The 16,676-nt window shown below is 40.0% G+C and overlaps 1 protein-coding gene across 1 annotated transcript; it reads right to left on the bottom strand.

The window, feature by feature from the left end:
* Positions 1–1,878: 1,878 nt before the first annotated feature.
* LOC140203467 (transmembrane protein 238) lies at positions 1,879–11,110 on the bottom strand. Its single transcript, XM_072269531.1, has 2 exons — positions 10,486–11,110; positions 1,879–3,786 (listed from the first exon to the last, which is right to left on the bottom strand). Exon 1 carries the CDS (start codon positions 10,995–10,997, stop codon positions 10,491–10,493), a length of 507 nt encoding a protein of 168 aa, XP_072125632.1. The 5' UTR covers positions 10,998–11,110; the 3' UTR covers positions 1,879–3,786; positions 10,486–10,490.
* Between the last annotated feature and the right edge of the window lie 5,566 nt (positions 11,111–16,676).

Raw genomic sequence — 16,676 nt, forward strand, 5'->3', positions numbered from 1 at the left:
GAGAGGATGGCTGAGTGTAAGCAGCAAGGTCAGAGACCTCTTGCTACCTAGTAGTGGAGGGAGGGGGAGAGAGAGATCATGGACTCAGGTAGAGTGGTGGTGATCATTTACAGAGGAAGAACAATATAGCTGAAGGGAGGCTCAAACCGCAAAGTGACCTCATCATGGGGTCTGATAAAGCAGAGGACACGACCAATCATAGGCATGACTTGGGGCTGAGTGGGCAGTGCAGGAGGATTGGTTAGAGGGGAATCCAATATGAATGGTAGGTCAGAAAAAGGAGTGCTTCCTTCAACACTACCCCATTCCTTGCAGGACGCATTAGAGCTAGAAATGTAATCACCTACTTGATCACCCTCCATCATCTGCTGGGTTTCCCAGCCTCTCGAAAACCTGGCATGCAGGATTAAAAGAAAAGCTATGGCACTCAATCTCATTGTTAGGGGAGCCAATTAACTCAATTAATTAATCAGTCACTATCAAAATAGAAGTCAGATACCTACGAGGTGAGTTAATGGGATCTCAAGTTCCTTGATTTTTTTAATCCTAGCTGTTCCCTCCATGTCTTGTCTGAGCTGACAATGGTTATCACTCCGCACAATGTGTCAAATGTCCCATTTTAGAATATATAAGCCATGAATAAAAGTAATATACACTTCCCGGTGATGAATTGAGATCTACTTTGAATTAATGATTAATTTAACTGAGCAACAACCTTTATTACATTTCCCATTATACAGATCCAACATCCTTTTAGGGTCATTTTACTTGTGTTTCCGGAGATATTGGAGAGACAGGATTAATTAAAGAGCTTTACATAAGAACATTAGAAATAGGAGCAGGAGTAGGCCATCTGGCCCATCGAGCAAGCTTCACCATTCAATAAGATCGTGGCTGATCTGACCATGGACTCATCTCCAGCTACCTGCCTTTTCTCCACAGCCCTTAATTCCCCTACTATGCAAAAATATAGTGAAAGGGAGATCTGGTGTAATTAATTCGATACCATTTTTTTAAAGAGGTAACTGTGTTGAGAAGATTGGTATATGTAGCCTAAGAAGATGCATGCTTTAGCCAGGGTTTCGAATGTAGGAGTAGGAAGGTTATCATACAGCTATATAAAGCATAATTTAGACCACAGTTGGAGGACTGTGTACATTTTCCTTCCTTGACAGAAAGGAACTGATTGCACTGGAGATAGTGCAGAGGAAAGTCACCACCAGAGTGCTTGGTTTGTGTCTCAGAAATGAGGAGAGACAGGACAGGCTGGATGTGCTTCGGACCAGAGGAAACTGAAGCGGGGGAGGGGGGGCCTGATAGAGATGTGCCACGTTATAAGAGGCCTAAGCAGACCAGATGGTGGGAAACATTTTCCTATTGCAGAGCTGCCTAAAATAAAACACATGGGTTTAGAGTAAGGATAGGAGTTTTAGAGGGAACATGAGAAAGAACTAATGTCATCCAGAGGGTTTTTGAAACTTGAACATATTGCCCGAGGGGCTGCTGGAAATAAAGACTCCCCCAATAGTTAAGTTTTTTATTTAGCACTTAAAAAGTCTTGGCATGGGGAAGGTTACAGTGTGAGAGCTGGAAAATGTCATTGCTGTAGAACGGTACTTGATGGCCATGTTGGACTAAAGGGCCAATTTTGCTATATGATTCTGTAACTCTATTATACCTTTACTTTCAAATAACACACTAGCTTAATTAATTTTTTTGAAGTCATGTCTGGTTGTTAGTGTTTAAACTGGAACTGGTGTTGCAGGATGTAATTGATCACAAAAACAAACTTCGATCATACTTTTGTGACCAAGTAATTTTCATGCATGGAGAAATAATAAATAGAGAAATAATAAAAAGCTGCTGCCAACTATTAAAAAATTAGCAGATGAAACTTTAATTGTAACTTCCTTTCAATGATGGACACATTCCACCTTTGTTATTTACAGTATATTTAAGAGTCTACAAGATTTGAACTTACCATTTTAAAATATGCATAAAGCAAGAAGAGTTAACAATGATGAATAAAAATACTCAGAAAAGGGCATACAGTCAGCCAACAGAAATCTAAGCACTACCATTATATTAGCAGGGACAACTTTTTTCTCACTTTAAAGACAAATATAATGAAACTGAAATCATAATTGTAATAAATGTTTTACATTTAATAAGTTATAGAACATAAAGCAGTGTAATCTAAAGCTCTCTAATTATAATTAATTTAGTAGCTTCTTCATTTCTTTTAAATTAACAATGCAGTGATTATGGAAGTATTAATTTCTATTAGAATATTTATGAGACACATATAAATGAATAGTTATGATATGTTACAAGATGCAAATTCTGATGAGTTTAAATTATGATAGCCTGGGTTATGAGGTAGCAATAATATCAAAACACCAGCATTCATCAGCATTATTCCATACAACACACATTAGATTTGAAATATAATTGTGAATGGTTTATTGTACAAATCCCAAGGATCATGCTGGTGCTCCAGTACTCTTGTCTAATCAAAAATCACTTACACTGATGTGAATTTAATGAATTCAAAAGGCAATTATGCTTTCTAAGGATGGTGAAAATTTTGTACTTAGTGAACACTCTGAACCTAATCAACTACTTTTACGAATGTACCGTATACTGTAAGTATTTCAAAATATAAGGTACTTTAAATAAAAAAATAAACATAGTTTAGAAAAGTAGTGTATTCCCCTCTGCCATTTGATTCTTTGGACACTACCTCACTTTTTTAAAAAATATACAGTATTTCCATTTTTGCACATTTTTTAAAATCTATTCAATATACATAATTGATTTGTTTTTTTTTTCTCTGCTAGATTATGTATTGTATTGAACTGCTGCTGCTAAGTTAACAAATTTCACATCACATGCTGGTGATAATAAACCTGATCCTGATTGCATTTCTATCTAAATCATAATTCTGTGTTTTAATCTGTATTTAGTTCCTGGTATATTATACTAAAAATAAACTTTAAATCAATGTTCCCTCTAATTTCTTCTACAGCTGCTTGGCTAAACCATTGCTCTGTTCAGGGAATTTTTACACAGCCTTAAAACTGTGTGGTGCTTTAATAAAACATTATATAGAAGAAAATTTCGCCTGCACAGCAACAAAGGCTATGTGCACAGGAGCATTTCTGTTACATGCAGCCCACATACCCTCGCAGCTTAGAGGGCACAGTGCTTAAATTGTGATTTTTGCTTCCTTGTACGCTGCTTGTGAGAAGTCTTTAATGTGATTGTTTGCTCAGTCAAACTGATTACATTTTCATCTGATATATCTCAGTGGTCTCTTTGAACTGATGCCTGTTGCTAATTGACTCTGAAAGAGAGGATGCTCTTGCCATAATTTTTTGGGGAAAGCTTCTTTCTGGCACCTTCATCAAATCCTATATGGTGGCATGTAAGAAACTGTGATAATTTATAATAACATAACAAAAATTATAATTATATTTTAACCTACAAAATGAATTTTTATCTAAATCCGCAAAGTGAACTATGTTACATATAAATGCAACATAGTTATTAAAGCACCAATTAAAACAGTCAATTCAGATCAGCGAAATGATCTTCAATTAACATTCATTGATCAGTAGTTTTCATTCTCTAGAAAAGAAACGGCAAGAATAGCAAGTAATATAGTGTATAATGTCAGAACAGCTAAATCCCCTTCCTAAAGATATATAACAATATTAAATAAATGTAAACTGACAGCCAACATTCAGACTTCTGCAATTCTTCTTTTCATGCTGGTAATGGGTTCTGTAAAAATATAAATCAGAATCAATTATTCTGGATTTACAGATACTAACATGAAAGAAACACAAATACATTCATGAAGGGCAACAAAGGTACACAGTATTAATGCCCAGCTTCATCATTAGTGGTTCGAAAGCAAGATGACTAACTGAGCCAGTATGACTGCAAAAAGACATGCCTCTGACTTTATGGTATCCCGTGAGAGAAACAACAAGTGGGAAGAAAAAAAAACTCATCAAAACCAAATCACTTGCAGATGGTTTGTCCATGGTATTATTTGTAGGACTGGTTGCCACTTCTGGAGACAAGTACCTTTCAAGGATTACATGCTTTTTAATGTGTGAAGCTACAACATGCAAATAATTCAGATCAAACTACCAACTCAAAACTGTACAGCTGTGAAGTTCTGCTGTCCATTAGTAACACCACTATTAGATTCCAGTGAAACCCTCTTCTACTGGGCATCTCTGGAAATGCAGCTCATTAGTCCCTCGTTAACAGCCACTGGATTCTGCGGCGAGAAACCCACCCTTCTCAGACTCCGTATATCTGAGGTGTATATGACCTTGGTCCCGCCAAACCTGTGAGGTTGGAATGTCTGGCCTACCCAAACCCCATGTGATTTACTGCCCCCCTGAAATTGTCTGTCAGGAAGAAGTAACAGATCGTACACTGCATACGATTATAAAGAAATAATACTTATGAACATTAACAAAAAGAGTTATTAAAGAAAAAAAACAAAAAAGAGACCATTATAATTAAACAGTTAAATGTGCACATAAGTTGGAGCTCATCTTGAACCTATCTGCAACTCACACACTGGACCCCTGGTCTGTGTGAAAGCACACACCACCTTCCGAATGTTGCTCAAAATCCATCTGGAACAAACAGGCTCTCCCACAGGAGTATCGGTCCTTCCTCACTGAATCTGTTCATCTGCACAAAGCACCTTGTGCAACAGGGACAGCATCCTCAGCCATCTTCCCTCCTGTCTTCTCCCAGATCCACCAAAAAAACCTCGACCAGTGTTCCTCATAAAACCTCTCCTCTCCACCTAGTATTCTCTGATTCCACCATCCTGAATGGCTGACACCAGATTCCTAAGTTGAACAACAAAGCCCTGTATCTCAGCTCAAACCCAAACAAGCTGAAAGCAGAACAGATTGCTCTTGCAGAACTGCTAAAATGAAATACATATAAGCATAGCAGTAAAAGTCTTAACCAGGGCATTACACCATTATTTTCTGAAATCTCATGGTTCAACATATTTCATTCCACAGGATTATCATCAAAACAGGAATTAACCCTGGTTGATTGAGGAGTGTAGAAGGCATCACAGGAAATGGATAAGAATGAAATGCCACTCTGGTAATGATAACACACTGGACATTTTTTATATGCCAAATAGTAGAAACAGTGTGTTCCATGAACATCACAGTTTTCAATTTTTGCAAAGCCCAGTAAGTGGGTGCACAGGATGAAGCTGAAGGCCTTTGCAATATTCCTCATTCAGTAGGGTCAAGTTCATCATCAATTTCAGCTTTATCCTGAGGTGCTCACAATCACAGGAGGGAGTCTCCGGCCAATTTGATCCACTCCATGTGATTGACCATATAGGATACTGTAAAGGTAATCCCTCAATCACAATAATTTGTGTCTGCCATCAACAAAAGGCATTGCAGAAACCTGGTGAGCTTAAGCATCAAACCCCTAACTATTTTACAAATACATTTCCATGGGCTCATTATTACTGGGTCAAAACCCTAAAATCCCCCCCCCCTTCAGTTGGATCTCAAGGATGTACAGTAACAGCTTGCGATCACACCCACATCCGATGAATGAATTCAAAAATCATTCTGAGCCATTAATGATCTTCACAAGGGGAATCAGAGCACTGAGGAAGATATCAGTGTATTCATAGAATTTCTTCCCAATCCATAAATCATTAAATCTTGACTTTTTTTTCCGGTAACATAGATCATTTGCAGAGACCTGGTAAAATGCGAGTCCAATCATTTGGCTGTGCTGATCTCAGTCCCAACAAGGATACAACAACTGGTATCCCAGGAGCAAATACAAAAGTGTAACCAAGATTTTCACTTGTGACCACAGCTAATGGTGTACAAGTACGAATGTTTGTTATGGGCACGAAGTGAAGTTATGATTACCTTGTATTGCTTGAATTTGGAAATACAAGAAAATCAATTGCCAGAGAAAATATCTGCAAGTACTTCTATTCAAAATCTAATTTTATTTTTGTTTAAACTGGTAAACATAAAATTGTGTAATATTGATTAAAAGTATGCAGTCTTTATCCTCCAATGTTCCTATGTTCAACACATTCATGTTATTCAATGTACAGGCTCAGGGAAAACAAGTTGAAACCCTTCCTTCATTTCAGTTTTAAATTCATCCTAATTGTGGGGGTATAAACAGAATACAAAATAAGGTGTAGTATGAATTACCTACCACACTATCTTGTCCTATCAATCTACATTTTCCCTATATTCCACCCATTAATGATATATCATCTCCCTCCATACCAAGTTGGTTCTGTTCTTAAATCTGCAGTCTCTCAATGTCTCCTTTTTGGATATTAGCTCCATGTGAGGATTTATGCAGTGCACTCAAGATCAAGGGTTCACAACCTTTTCTATGCCCCAGATCCCTACCATTAACCGAGGGGTCCGTGGATCCCAGGTTGGGAACCCTGGCTCTAGATTAAGGTTCCAATGCAATATCAGGAGCGATAACTTATGGTCGAGGATTATACCTTAATTTGAAAATTTCCATGACCCCCTTTAATTAATGAACAATAAAGATATCATTTTTGGTTTAACACAGTCAGAAAACAGTTTATGAATATCATTTTCATAATCTCTATTTTTGAACTAGTACTTCTGTGACAAAAGCCCTCAAAAGGCTTCCAAAGCTTTATACCCAAAATCTGAAGCAATCTTCCACCTGGAGTCTGACACACCCTGACCCCCTATTGTTTGCATCCTATTTAGATGAATGCCAGTGTATCATTCAACATTTTTTTATGCAATAGTTTTTATTAAGCTCTATCATGGGCACCAAACTTCTAACTTGTTTCTGGAATCAAAAAAGGTATGTATAGTACATCTATCATAGCCTTAAACACTCAATCTGCTTGTGTCTCTTCTTTACAGTCCTTAAGAAAGGTCTCGACCTGCCTCCTGCCACCTGTCTCCATCCTTCCATAGATGCTGCCTAACCCACTGTATTTTGTGTGTGTTGATCTCATTTTCCAACATCTGCAGTCTCTCTTCCATCTCCCCTTTGTAGTTTCTTACAACTTATTTTTCCTTCTAATTTACTGCAAACTTGGATACACAACTCAATCTTCCTTCATTCAATTCACAAATATGCTGAGACCACAGTACACATTGGCTGAGTAATACTATATATCACCTTTCACCTGAGACATTTCCTTTCTCGTTTGTTTAGCACTGAGAATGGGTACCAAGTAGTGAGACTGTGAGTGGAATCAATGCAAAAGGGATCTTGCAGCATTATCCATACAGGCATGCATTACTGATAGCCCTACAGTGCCAGGAACCTGGCACAAGACCCTGCTCTCCCCAAAGCTATGCTGTGCTGTGCCAGCAGCACACTTGAGGGCTCAGCCCTCTGCTACCATGGTGCGACAATGAACTAGTTAAAGTGATCTCATCAATGCATGGCTCAATCTGATTTGAGCCACCTCGGCAATGTATAATGTCTACCTGTAAGGCCTGGTGTCGATCAGGCTAGGACAAGTGGTACAAAAATCAAGTGCTGAAACTCTGGGCTCAGGACTGCATTCTGGCTACCCTAGAAACTCTGGCCTGGTGCAGGGGACAGACAGCAGTTGTTCCATGTGTTGATATATAACCTGAGTTGCATCACCTCCTCTTGGAAGGTAACAGATGTCCATCTTGTCATCACAATGAAATCTCTGAGCTGGGAGAGCCATGCAGCTGAAATAAAGAGAGAAGGAGACAGCAACTTCCATCACATCCAACAGGAGATGATGAGAGAGATCACACGAGGCAGGAAAGAGAAACAGAAAAGGTAGGAATACCCTAACATCCATGAGGTATGAGAACAGAATTAGGCCATTCGATCACGGCTGATTTATTTTCCCTCTCAACCCCATTCTCTTGTTTTCTCCCTATAACCTTTGATGCCCTTACTAATGAAAAAAACTATTAACCTCCGTTTTAAATGTGCCAAATGACTTAGCCTCTAGAGCCAATTGTGGCAATGAATTCCATAGATTCACCACCCTCTGGCTAAAGAAATTCCACCCAATCTCTGTTCCTTCTATAGTGAGGTTGTGCCTTTCAATATTTGGTATGCTTCAATTATTCTTCTAACTTCAGCAAGTACAGACCCTAAGTCATCAAACACCCCTCACGCATTAGCCTTTTCAATCCTGTAGAACTCTTCTGGACCCTCTCCAAAGCCAGCACATTCTTCCTTGGAGAAGAGCCTCAAAATTGCTCACAATACTCCAAATGCAGTCTGACCAGTGCCGTATGAACTCTCAGCATTACATCCTTGCTTTTATATTCTAGTCCTCTCAAAAAGAATTCTAACATTGCATTTCCCTTCCTTACTACTGACCCAGCCTGCAAGTTAACCTTTGGGGAATTCTGTACTAGGACTCCCAAGTCCCATTGCACCTTTGATTTCTGAATTTGCTGCCCATTTAGAAAATAGTCTATGCCTTTATTCCTTAAACCAAAGTGCATGACTGTACACTTCCCTATGCTGTATTCCATCTACCATTTCTGTAAATTGTCCAAGTCCTTCTGCAAATCCCCTGCTTCCTTAACATGACTCACTCTCCTACTTATTTTTATTATCATCCACAAACTGGCCACAAAGCCATCAATTCCATCGTCCAGATCATGAACATCTTCTCAGTAAATCCAAGAATTCTAACAGATTTACAAGTATCCCTCATTCTACTCCAGGGAACATTTCTTATTCTTCTGAGGTTCCTTTGAGAAGATAGCTCTGACCCTTCTATTTGAATCACTTCTGTTCATTACTTGACAGTGTTCCTGAGATCAGAACTGAAGGCAAAATCTGGCCTCAGAAGAATAATAAATGTTCTGTGGAGTACAACTAAGAAAATCCAGAGCTTCTGTCTTGAATAGCAGTCTTTTAAACTGCTGGTCTCCACTAGCATGTCCATTATGCCGTATGGCTAAGTTCCCCTTTATGACAAGAAAAACATAAACATCAGTTCCTGGGGGTGATAATACTGGATCCTATCTAACTGAAGATTGAGAGAACTTGGTCATCTCTCACTGCTTTCATTGTGGAACCTCTATCTTCATTATGGAGCCTCTGCATTTCCACTTGTAGTGTTAGTGTAGCAATTACTTCTGCTCAGTAAAAAAAGAGCACACCAACATTATAGGTGCCTGTCTCTGTAATCCTCCATATCTGTAACAAAAACCTTGCTACATTAAAAGTTCTTTTCATTTAGTTATTGTGCTATATATATTTTTGATTTGATTTTGTTCCATTATTAAACTGAAGTTATGCTTTACTACTATAACATAGATTTTAGATAGTTTTGCTATTTAAAATAGAATTTATTTGAAAGTCAAAGGAAATTGATGTTGGACATTTTACTTTGAATGTAAGTAAAATTGGTGAAATATATATGTATTTTGCGGATTACGTAGTAATAAAAGATATAAGTGTACAATCAGTTTACTCTTAAGCCGAATGATTTGCATATTTTGGCTCTTATTTCTGTTTTAGCCAGAAGAGTCTTGTTGCTTAAATGGAAAGATGCCGCTCCGGCTACTCGTGCCCACTGGTTGATTGATGTTATGTCATGTTTAAATCTAGAGAAGATTAGGTGTTCTATTTCTATACCTAGACAAGATTTTGGAACTACTTTCACAATTTTCGATTCGTTCAGCAATGAAGATGGCTATTATATGTTTGAATTTACGACTATATGTCAGAGATTTTTTTTCTTTTCTTTTAACCAAACAGCTGTTTTCTGTTTTACCCCCTCTCGTTTTTTCTATTTTGTTATGGGGTTTTGTTTTTGCTTTAGATTAGAATAAAATATACCTTTTCAATATTATGGTTAATTTACAATACATAGCTATGGGGAAATTCAATCTTGTTTCTGTTTCCATAATACCATAATGTATTTTGTATTCGTCTATGCAAGTAATTAATAAAAATATTGAAAAAGAAAATAAAGATATAAGATCATGTGACTAGTGGTACAGCGCGTTTCCGGCTTATCAGCACTTTCAATTGGACAACAGTGAGGTAGAAACAGGATGAGAGAAAGTTGCTGGTCACTGAGGGCAATCAGTTTCAATTATGGTGTCACGAAACAGCACAGAGGAATGCAAGGATGATAGTGTTCAACTTTCACACAAATCGTCCCTGTCTAAAGTCTTTAAAACATGCGAAACCCTTCGAGGGCCTTGCCCGCCTGCAGAACAGATTTTCGAAAACCAAGTTGGATTGAAGTCCCCACCCAGTAAAACACTGCACTGTAAACAGCTCAGTTCTCACCCGTCGATTTCCCAATGGCCCAGTGATAGGAACGGTTAATTATTAACCACGGGGGCAAACTCTCCATGCAAAGTAAAAATATAACTTTAAAGCGATTTATTTCGCTAAAGTGGATTAATCAACACCATTACCCACCAGGTTCAGATGGCTAGGTTTCCTGCGTCTGTCGCTTTGCCCATCGGGCTGAAATTCACCTCGGAGCTGACAGAAGCAGAGAGGGTCTTCAGAGGCGTATCACTGGCGCAGAGATTAACTGGACTCTCTTTCTTCCTGGGACCCATCGAGCGGACCGGCTCCCTGGTCCGGTTGGTCACCGTGCCGGGCGGCATCCTGCCCTCCTTGCTCCTAAAACTTCGCGAGATTCTCATGGAGACACTCCTGAAGAATCCTGTCAACTTAGTCTCCTTCTTGAGACCCACGTCGTCTTCCAACTCTTCGAGCGGCACTTCGATGTTGCCTGTGTACCAGAAGATCCACCAGATCAAGCTCATGAAGATCACGATGGAGCCGGCGTAGATCAGGAAGTCGTAGAAGAAAATGTTACAGAACACGCCGATGAGTAGCACGGTCAGCCCCACCGCGTCGAAGACGATCGCCAGCCAAAAGGCGCAGACACAGCGACCCAGGCCAGCCTGCAGGAACGCCATAGCCTTTCGCCTGCCTGCCGTCCCCCCACAGGTAATGGCGGGGGAAAGGTCGCAGCCAACACCGTCAGCCCATTCACCTGGGCGCAGCACCTGGCTGCGCGTCACCTGTGGGCGGAGCGAGTGCGTCCAGAAGGAGGAAGCCGTGATTGTGGCTCCACTTGCGGTACAAGTTGTGCACGTTGACTTGGAATCCACTCGAGCAGAGAGAGTGTCGGAACGCAGACCCAAGACCATTTACAGTTGTTTTTTTTTCCCCATTTTCCAAACCACCCTCGCCACAGCCTTTCTTTTCCCAAAGAGACGCGGGAGACTGCGGAAGCTGGAATTTGGAGGGACAGTCAGCAGGAGGAACTCTGCGGGTCGAGCAGCGTATGTGAGGATTGTCGTCGGTCCCGATGCAAGTTTTCTTTCAGAAATGTTAATAGTTCCTTCATTCCCCTCCTCCCACAGACTCTCCTCGACCCGTTCGGCTGAGCTCCTCCAGCAAATTGTTTGATGCTCCTTAAATTTCCAAGCCGACGTATTAATATTCTTGCAATAAAGACACATTTGGGAAATTCTCTAATTCTTTATCATACCCATTTAAATATTTGAGTGCCTTCGCTTATGGAAGTTAGGAATTCACTGGTTTCTGGATAAAACAAAGGTTCTAAGATTCATTTATTATCAAAGTATACAGCTCTGAAATTCTTCTTCTCCAGAAACCCATGAAACCAAGAAAAGAAAGGCAGCACGATCATCAACCCCAAATACCTTCTCCCGGTACAAAAAAAAACAGAAACGGAATGGGCACAACGATCCCAAAAATCCCCCTCCCGCACACGCAAAAAAAGGAGAAAAAGCAAGCGTAAAAAACACTGATTACAAAAAATCCGTAAGACTAAAAAAAGTCCACAGTCCAAAACACGCAGCATTTCCTCCTCTCCATATCAGAGCAATCTCACCTGCGATTAAAAAAAGGCATTCTCCCCTCTCGGTGAAGAGCGATAAAACAACACAGGCCTTGCCTGCTTCATAGTCACCCCCGTTATAAAGGATAATTTCCATAAGGTTGAAACTCCTTGCTGTTCTCAAACGATGTACGATGTGTCCTGTAAGTTCTCTGTGCAAATTATAAAGGTAAGTGTGACATCAAAGCTGACAGACAGCAGATGGTGGGCTGCTTTATTTTTAAATTAATATTGTGCTTCCACAACGGAACTTTTACACCAAGAAGCAACCCCGCCCCTGGTTTCACTTATCACAAATATGAGAAAATCTGCAGATGCTGGAAATCCAAAGCAACACACACAAAATGCTAGAGGAGCTCAGCCGGCCAGATGGCATCTATAGAAAAGAGTAAACAGTCAGTGTTTCAGCCAGAGTTCTGATCAAGGGTTTCAGCCCATAACGTTTACCCGTTTCCATCGATGCTGCCTGGCCTGCTGAGTTCATTCAACATTTTGTGCGAGTTACTTTACCTGTCACCTGCCAGATTGTATTCCCTCCCCTCCCCCACCTCTTGTCCTGGGTTCTTAACCCTTTCCAATCCTGAAATGTCGACTGGTTACTCTTTTCCATCGATGTTGGCTGTCCTGCTGAGTTTCCCCAACATTTTGTGTGTGTTACTCATTGGAATTTGCATTGCAGTGTAAAGAGCAGATAAATCACATCTGCGACTCCGATTACCAGGTCGCCTCAAGTTTGCTCTTGATGGCAACTGCATGAACCTTCAAAGCTGTAGGTTCCTGGAGGGTCATTTCTCACACTGTGGATCATTTCTCAGACTTAGACAAGAAAAGTTACTTCTCGACTCTAACATTAAAAATTGCCATTTGTAAGGATGTGTGAGCAATAATTTCACAGAATAGTCCCACTTGTCCTATAAGCAACATGAGTCTGCTTTTCTGCCACTGGGGCTCTGCTGATCAATGGATATCTATTAAAATAATAGGAATTAAATATTAAAATAATAAATATGATGTGGATGAACACACTACTATCAGCATCAGAATCATATTTCTTTTATCTTGTAGTGTAACATCTAATGACAGGCCACTCACACTCAAGCTGTTGTGGCCATTAAGCAAAGGTTTCACATACACTTATTGGAATTGCAGCCAAATTCGGTGCTTTATGGTAAAATTGAATGGTTGGCAACTGAACCTTATTTATTTGTGCATTATGGTTTAACATTGTGACCTCTTTTTGGTAAAGCACCGACTCTCACTGTGCTCTCCATGTAAAAGTAACAAGTAAACTATTTGCAAAAGAGATTTTAAAGCTGTATACATACATCTATTGATGCTTCTGGACATATCTTCAGTGATGTTCCTGGAATCATCGGGTGTTTCGGGTCTTTCAACATCATACAACCTCCTCCAGGTGACCCAGCCGGGGCTGATCAGACCCCAGCTTGTGTCCAGATGGCTAGCTACTTATGACTCCATGGCTTCCCTCTTTTCAGCCACAGCCATCTTGAGGCCCTCTCTGCCGCATCGGTGGTACTGCGGATGGCTCTCCTCTTCCTCTCTCCCTCAATGCCCAAAATGCTGAAGGCTCTAACTAAAGGCGCTATCAGGAGTTTTTGGGTCTGATCCCAGGTAGGATTAGAGCATAGTGTACTGCAGCACAGAAACAAGCCCTTCAGGCCGACCTGACCTTCATCCCATCTACCTTCACCAGGACCGTATCTCTCCAAATCCCTCCTGTCCAGGTACCTATCCAAACTTCTCTTAAATGTTGCAATTGAACCCGCAACTACCAATTCTGCTGGCAGCTTGTTCCACCCTCACACCATCCTCTGAGTGAAGATGTTTTTCCTCAGATTCCTCTGAAATATTTCACCTTTCACCCTAAGCCTTTGACCTCTGGTTGTAGTAGCGTCCAGTCTAAAGGGAAAGCCTGCATTTGTTCCCCCAATCTATACCACACATAATTTTGTATACCTCTAAACGAATTCCTCTCATTCTCCTGCGTTACATGGAAAAAGTCCTAACCTATTCAACCTTTCACGATAACTCAGGTCCTCAGGTCCTTGTAAATTTTCTCTGCACTACTTAAAGCCTGTTGATATTTTTCCTGTGAGTAGATGGCAGAACTATACACAAGTTCTGCATATTCTAACTTCAGCCTCACCAACATCTTATAGAATTTCAACATAATATCCTAATTCCTGTACTCTGTGCTCTGATTAATGAAGGCCAATGTGCTAGAAGCTCTCTTTATGACCCTGTCTACCTGTGATATCACTTTCAAGGAATTAAGGGTCTGTATTCTCAAGTCCCCTCATCCTACAGCATATCTCTGAGCCTTATCATTCACTGTGTAAGTTCTATGCTGGTTGTCCTCCAAAAGTGCAACACTACATACTTTTTTTTGCATGAAATTCCATTTGCCATTTTTCAGCCCATTTTCCAACTGGCCCAGATCATGCTGCAATGCTTGATAGCCTTCACCGTTGTCTTCTATGCCCCCAGTATTGGCATTGTCTGCAGATTTACTGGTCCAGTTTGCCCATTATCATCGAAATCATTAACAGGGATGACAATCAACTTCACACCCGGCAGCAATCCCACCAGCACAGCACTACTCACAGACCTCCAGTCAGAGAGACAGTCCTCTCATAACACTCTCAGGCTTCTCCCACTAGGTCAGTGTTGGATCCTGAATGCCAAGTGACATGACCTTCAGAATTAGTCCCCCATGCAGGGCTCTGTCAAAGAAGCTTGCTAAAATCTAGGTCAACCATATCCTTTGCCTTCCCTTCCTCAATCTTTTTGATAACCTCCTCAAAAAACTCTGTAAGATTAGACATGATTGATCAAGCACAAATCCCTAATTAGATCCCTTCTCTTCAAATACTTATGTAGCCTGTCTCTTAGAATATTTGCCAATAATTTACCCATGACTGATGTCAGGCTCACTGTCCTGTAACTTCCCAATTTATTCTTAGAATCATTCTTGAACAACAGAACAGCATTAGCTATCCTCCAGTTCTTCAGCACCTCACCTGTGGCTAAGGACATTTTAAATATGTCTGCCAAAGCCCCTGCAATTTCTGCACTAGCCTCTCACAAGATCCGAGAGGACACCTTGTCAGTTCCTGGGCATTTATCCACCTTAATTCATTGCACGACGGTGAGAACCTCCTCTCCCATAATTAGGATAGGGTCTATGACCTGATGATTGTTTTGCTGCAGTTATATAATCTCTGTACCCGTGTCCCAAGTAAATGCAGATGCAAAAAAATTCATTTGAGATCTTCCCCATCTCCTTTGGCTCCATGCAAATATGACGACAAGGGGATGAATTTTGTCCCTTGCTAAACTTTTGCTTTTAATATAGCCATAGTAACCCTTGGGATTCTTTTTCACTTTGTCTATGAGAGCAACCTCATATCCTCTTCCAGCCCTCTTGATTTCACTCTTAAGTGTTCTTTTGTGTTTCTTATACTTTTGCCAGCAGATAATCTGTTAAATTTAGCTCCTTAATAAAGGATTACACATCCAAAACGTTCAAAAGGGCAAACTGGTTAAGTGTTCCTAGTTAACTTTCATTACACGCACTGTACGTTAGATGTTTGAATAGACTCAAATTTAGGTTATTATCTTACAACTTTTTATTTCCTAAAATATCTCAGGAAAACCCCTCAACCAAAGTCTTCCTTATGTGTCAAATAGCAATTCTTAAAATATATTTCAATTATTACAGAAAGTATTTTAGCTTTATTTTCGATTACATGGAATATTATAATATGATGTGAACTTAATGTTCGCTCTGTCGATTAAATCAAAAAAATTAAAACATTATATCTATTAAGTACCATTGTGAATAAAACTTTACTGCATAATGTAAAGGGGGGGATGGATAGTGTAATTATGATAGAGGACATACAAGACATTGGAACCACGTGATTAAGCAGTTTCTACTTGAGTGCTCGCAAGGGCAGATACCTTGACAGCATTTAAGGATATTTAAATGAGCACTTGAATCGTCCAAGTGTAGAAGGCTATTGTAATAGGTGCTAGTACATGGGAATGAGTATAGATGGGTACATGATGGTTAGCATGGATATGATGGGCAGAAGGGTCCATTTTGAGCTCTATGATCAAATAGCCCTGAATATATAGGTTTTAATTTTCATTTGTTCTCTTGTACCCCAATCATTATTCCTCTTGTATTTCAATTGTCAAGACTTAGAAACTACTATATTAGGAAAATAAAGGCTGGGCTACAGGAGCAATATAGACTGAAGTTCATTGGAATGGGAGACTGACAAAGGCAAAAAGTGCAGATTGGTGAGGGACATACCAATGTTAGGAGCTCTCACTTTCGCCCAAGTCTCAATTAGTGTAGAGGAATGGGCACAGGATCATGGATTGGCCAGGGGAGTTTGCCTTGCTCGTTAACACCTCAATCACCTTCATAAATCCACACCAACATCATAATAAGTGCACAAAATACAGTAAATATCCAGGAGATCAGGCAGAATTTGAGTTATACAGCATGGAAACAAGCTCTTTGTCCCAACTCACTGATCGAGTTGTTTACTTCAGCTGGTCTCATTTCCCCACAGTTGGCCAATATCTAAACTGTTCCTTTCCATTTACCTGTCTAAATGTCTCTTAAATGTTGCATTTATACCTGCCTCTGAAGCCTCCCCTGGCAGCTCATTCCATGTACTTATGTACCACACTC

This window comes from Mobula birostris, chromosome 9, assembly GCF_030028105.1.
Source record: "Mobula birostris isolate sMobBir1 chromosome 9, sMobBir1.hap1, whole genome shotgun sequence".
NCBI lineage: Eukaryota > Metazoa > Chordata > Chondrichthyes > Myliobatiformes > Myliobatidae > Mobula > Mobula birostris.

Excerpts from the sequence above, each read along its gene's own strand:
- LOC140203467 (XM_072269531.1), bottom strand. The coding sequence starts at position 10,997 with ATGGCGTTCCTGCAGGCTGGCCTGGGTCGCTGTGTCTGCGCCTTTTGG.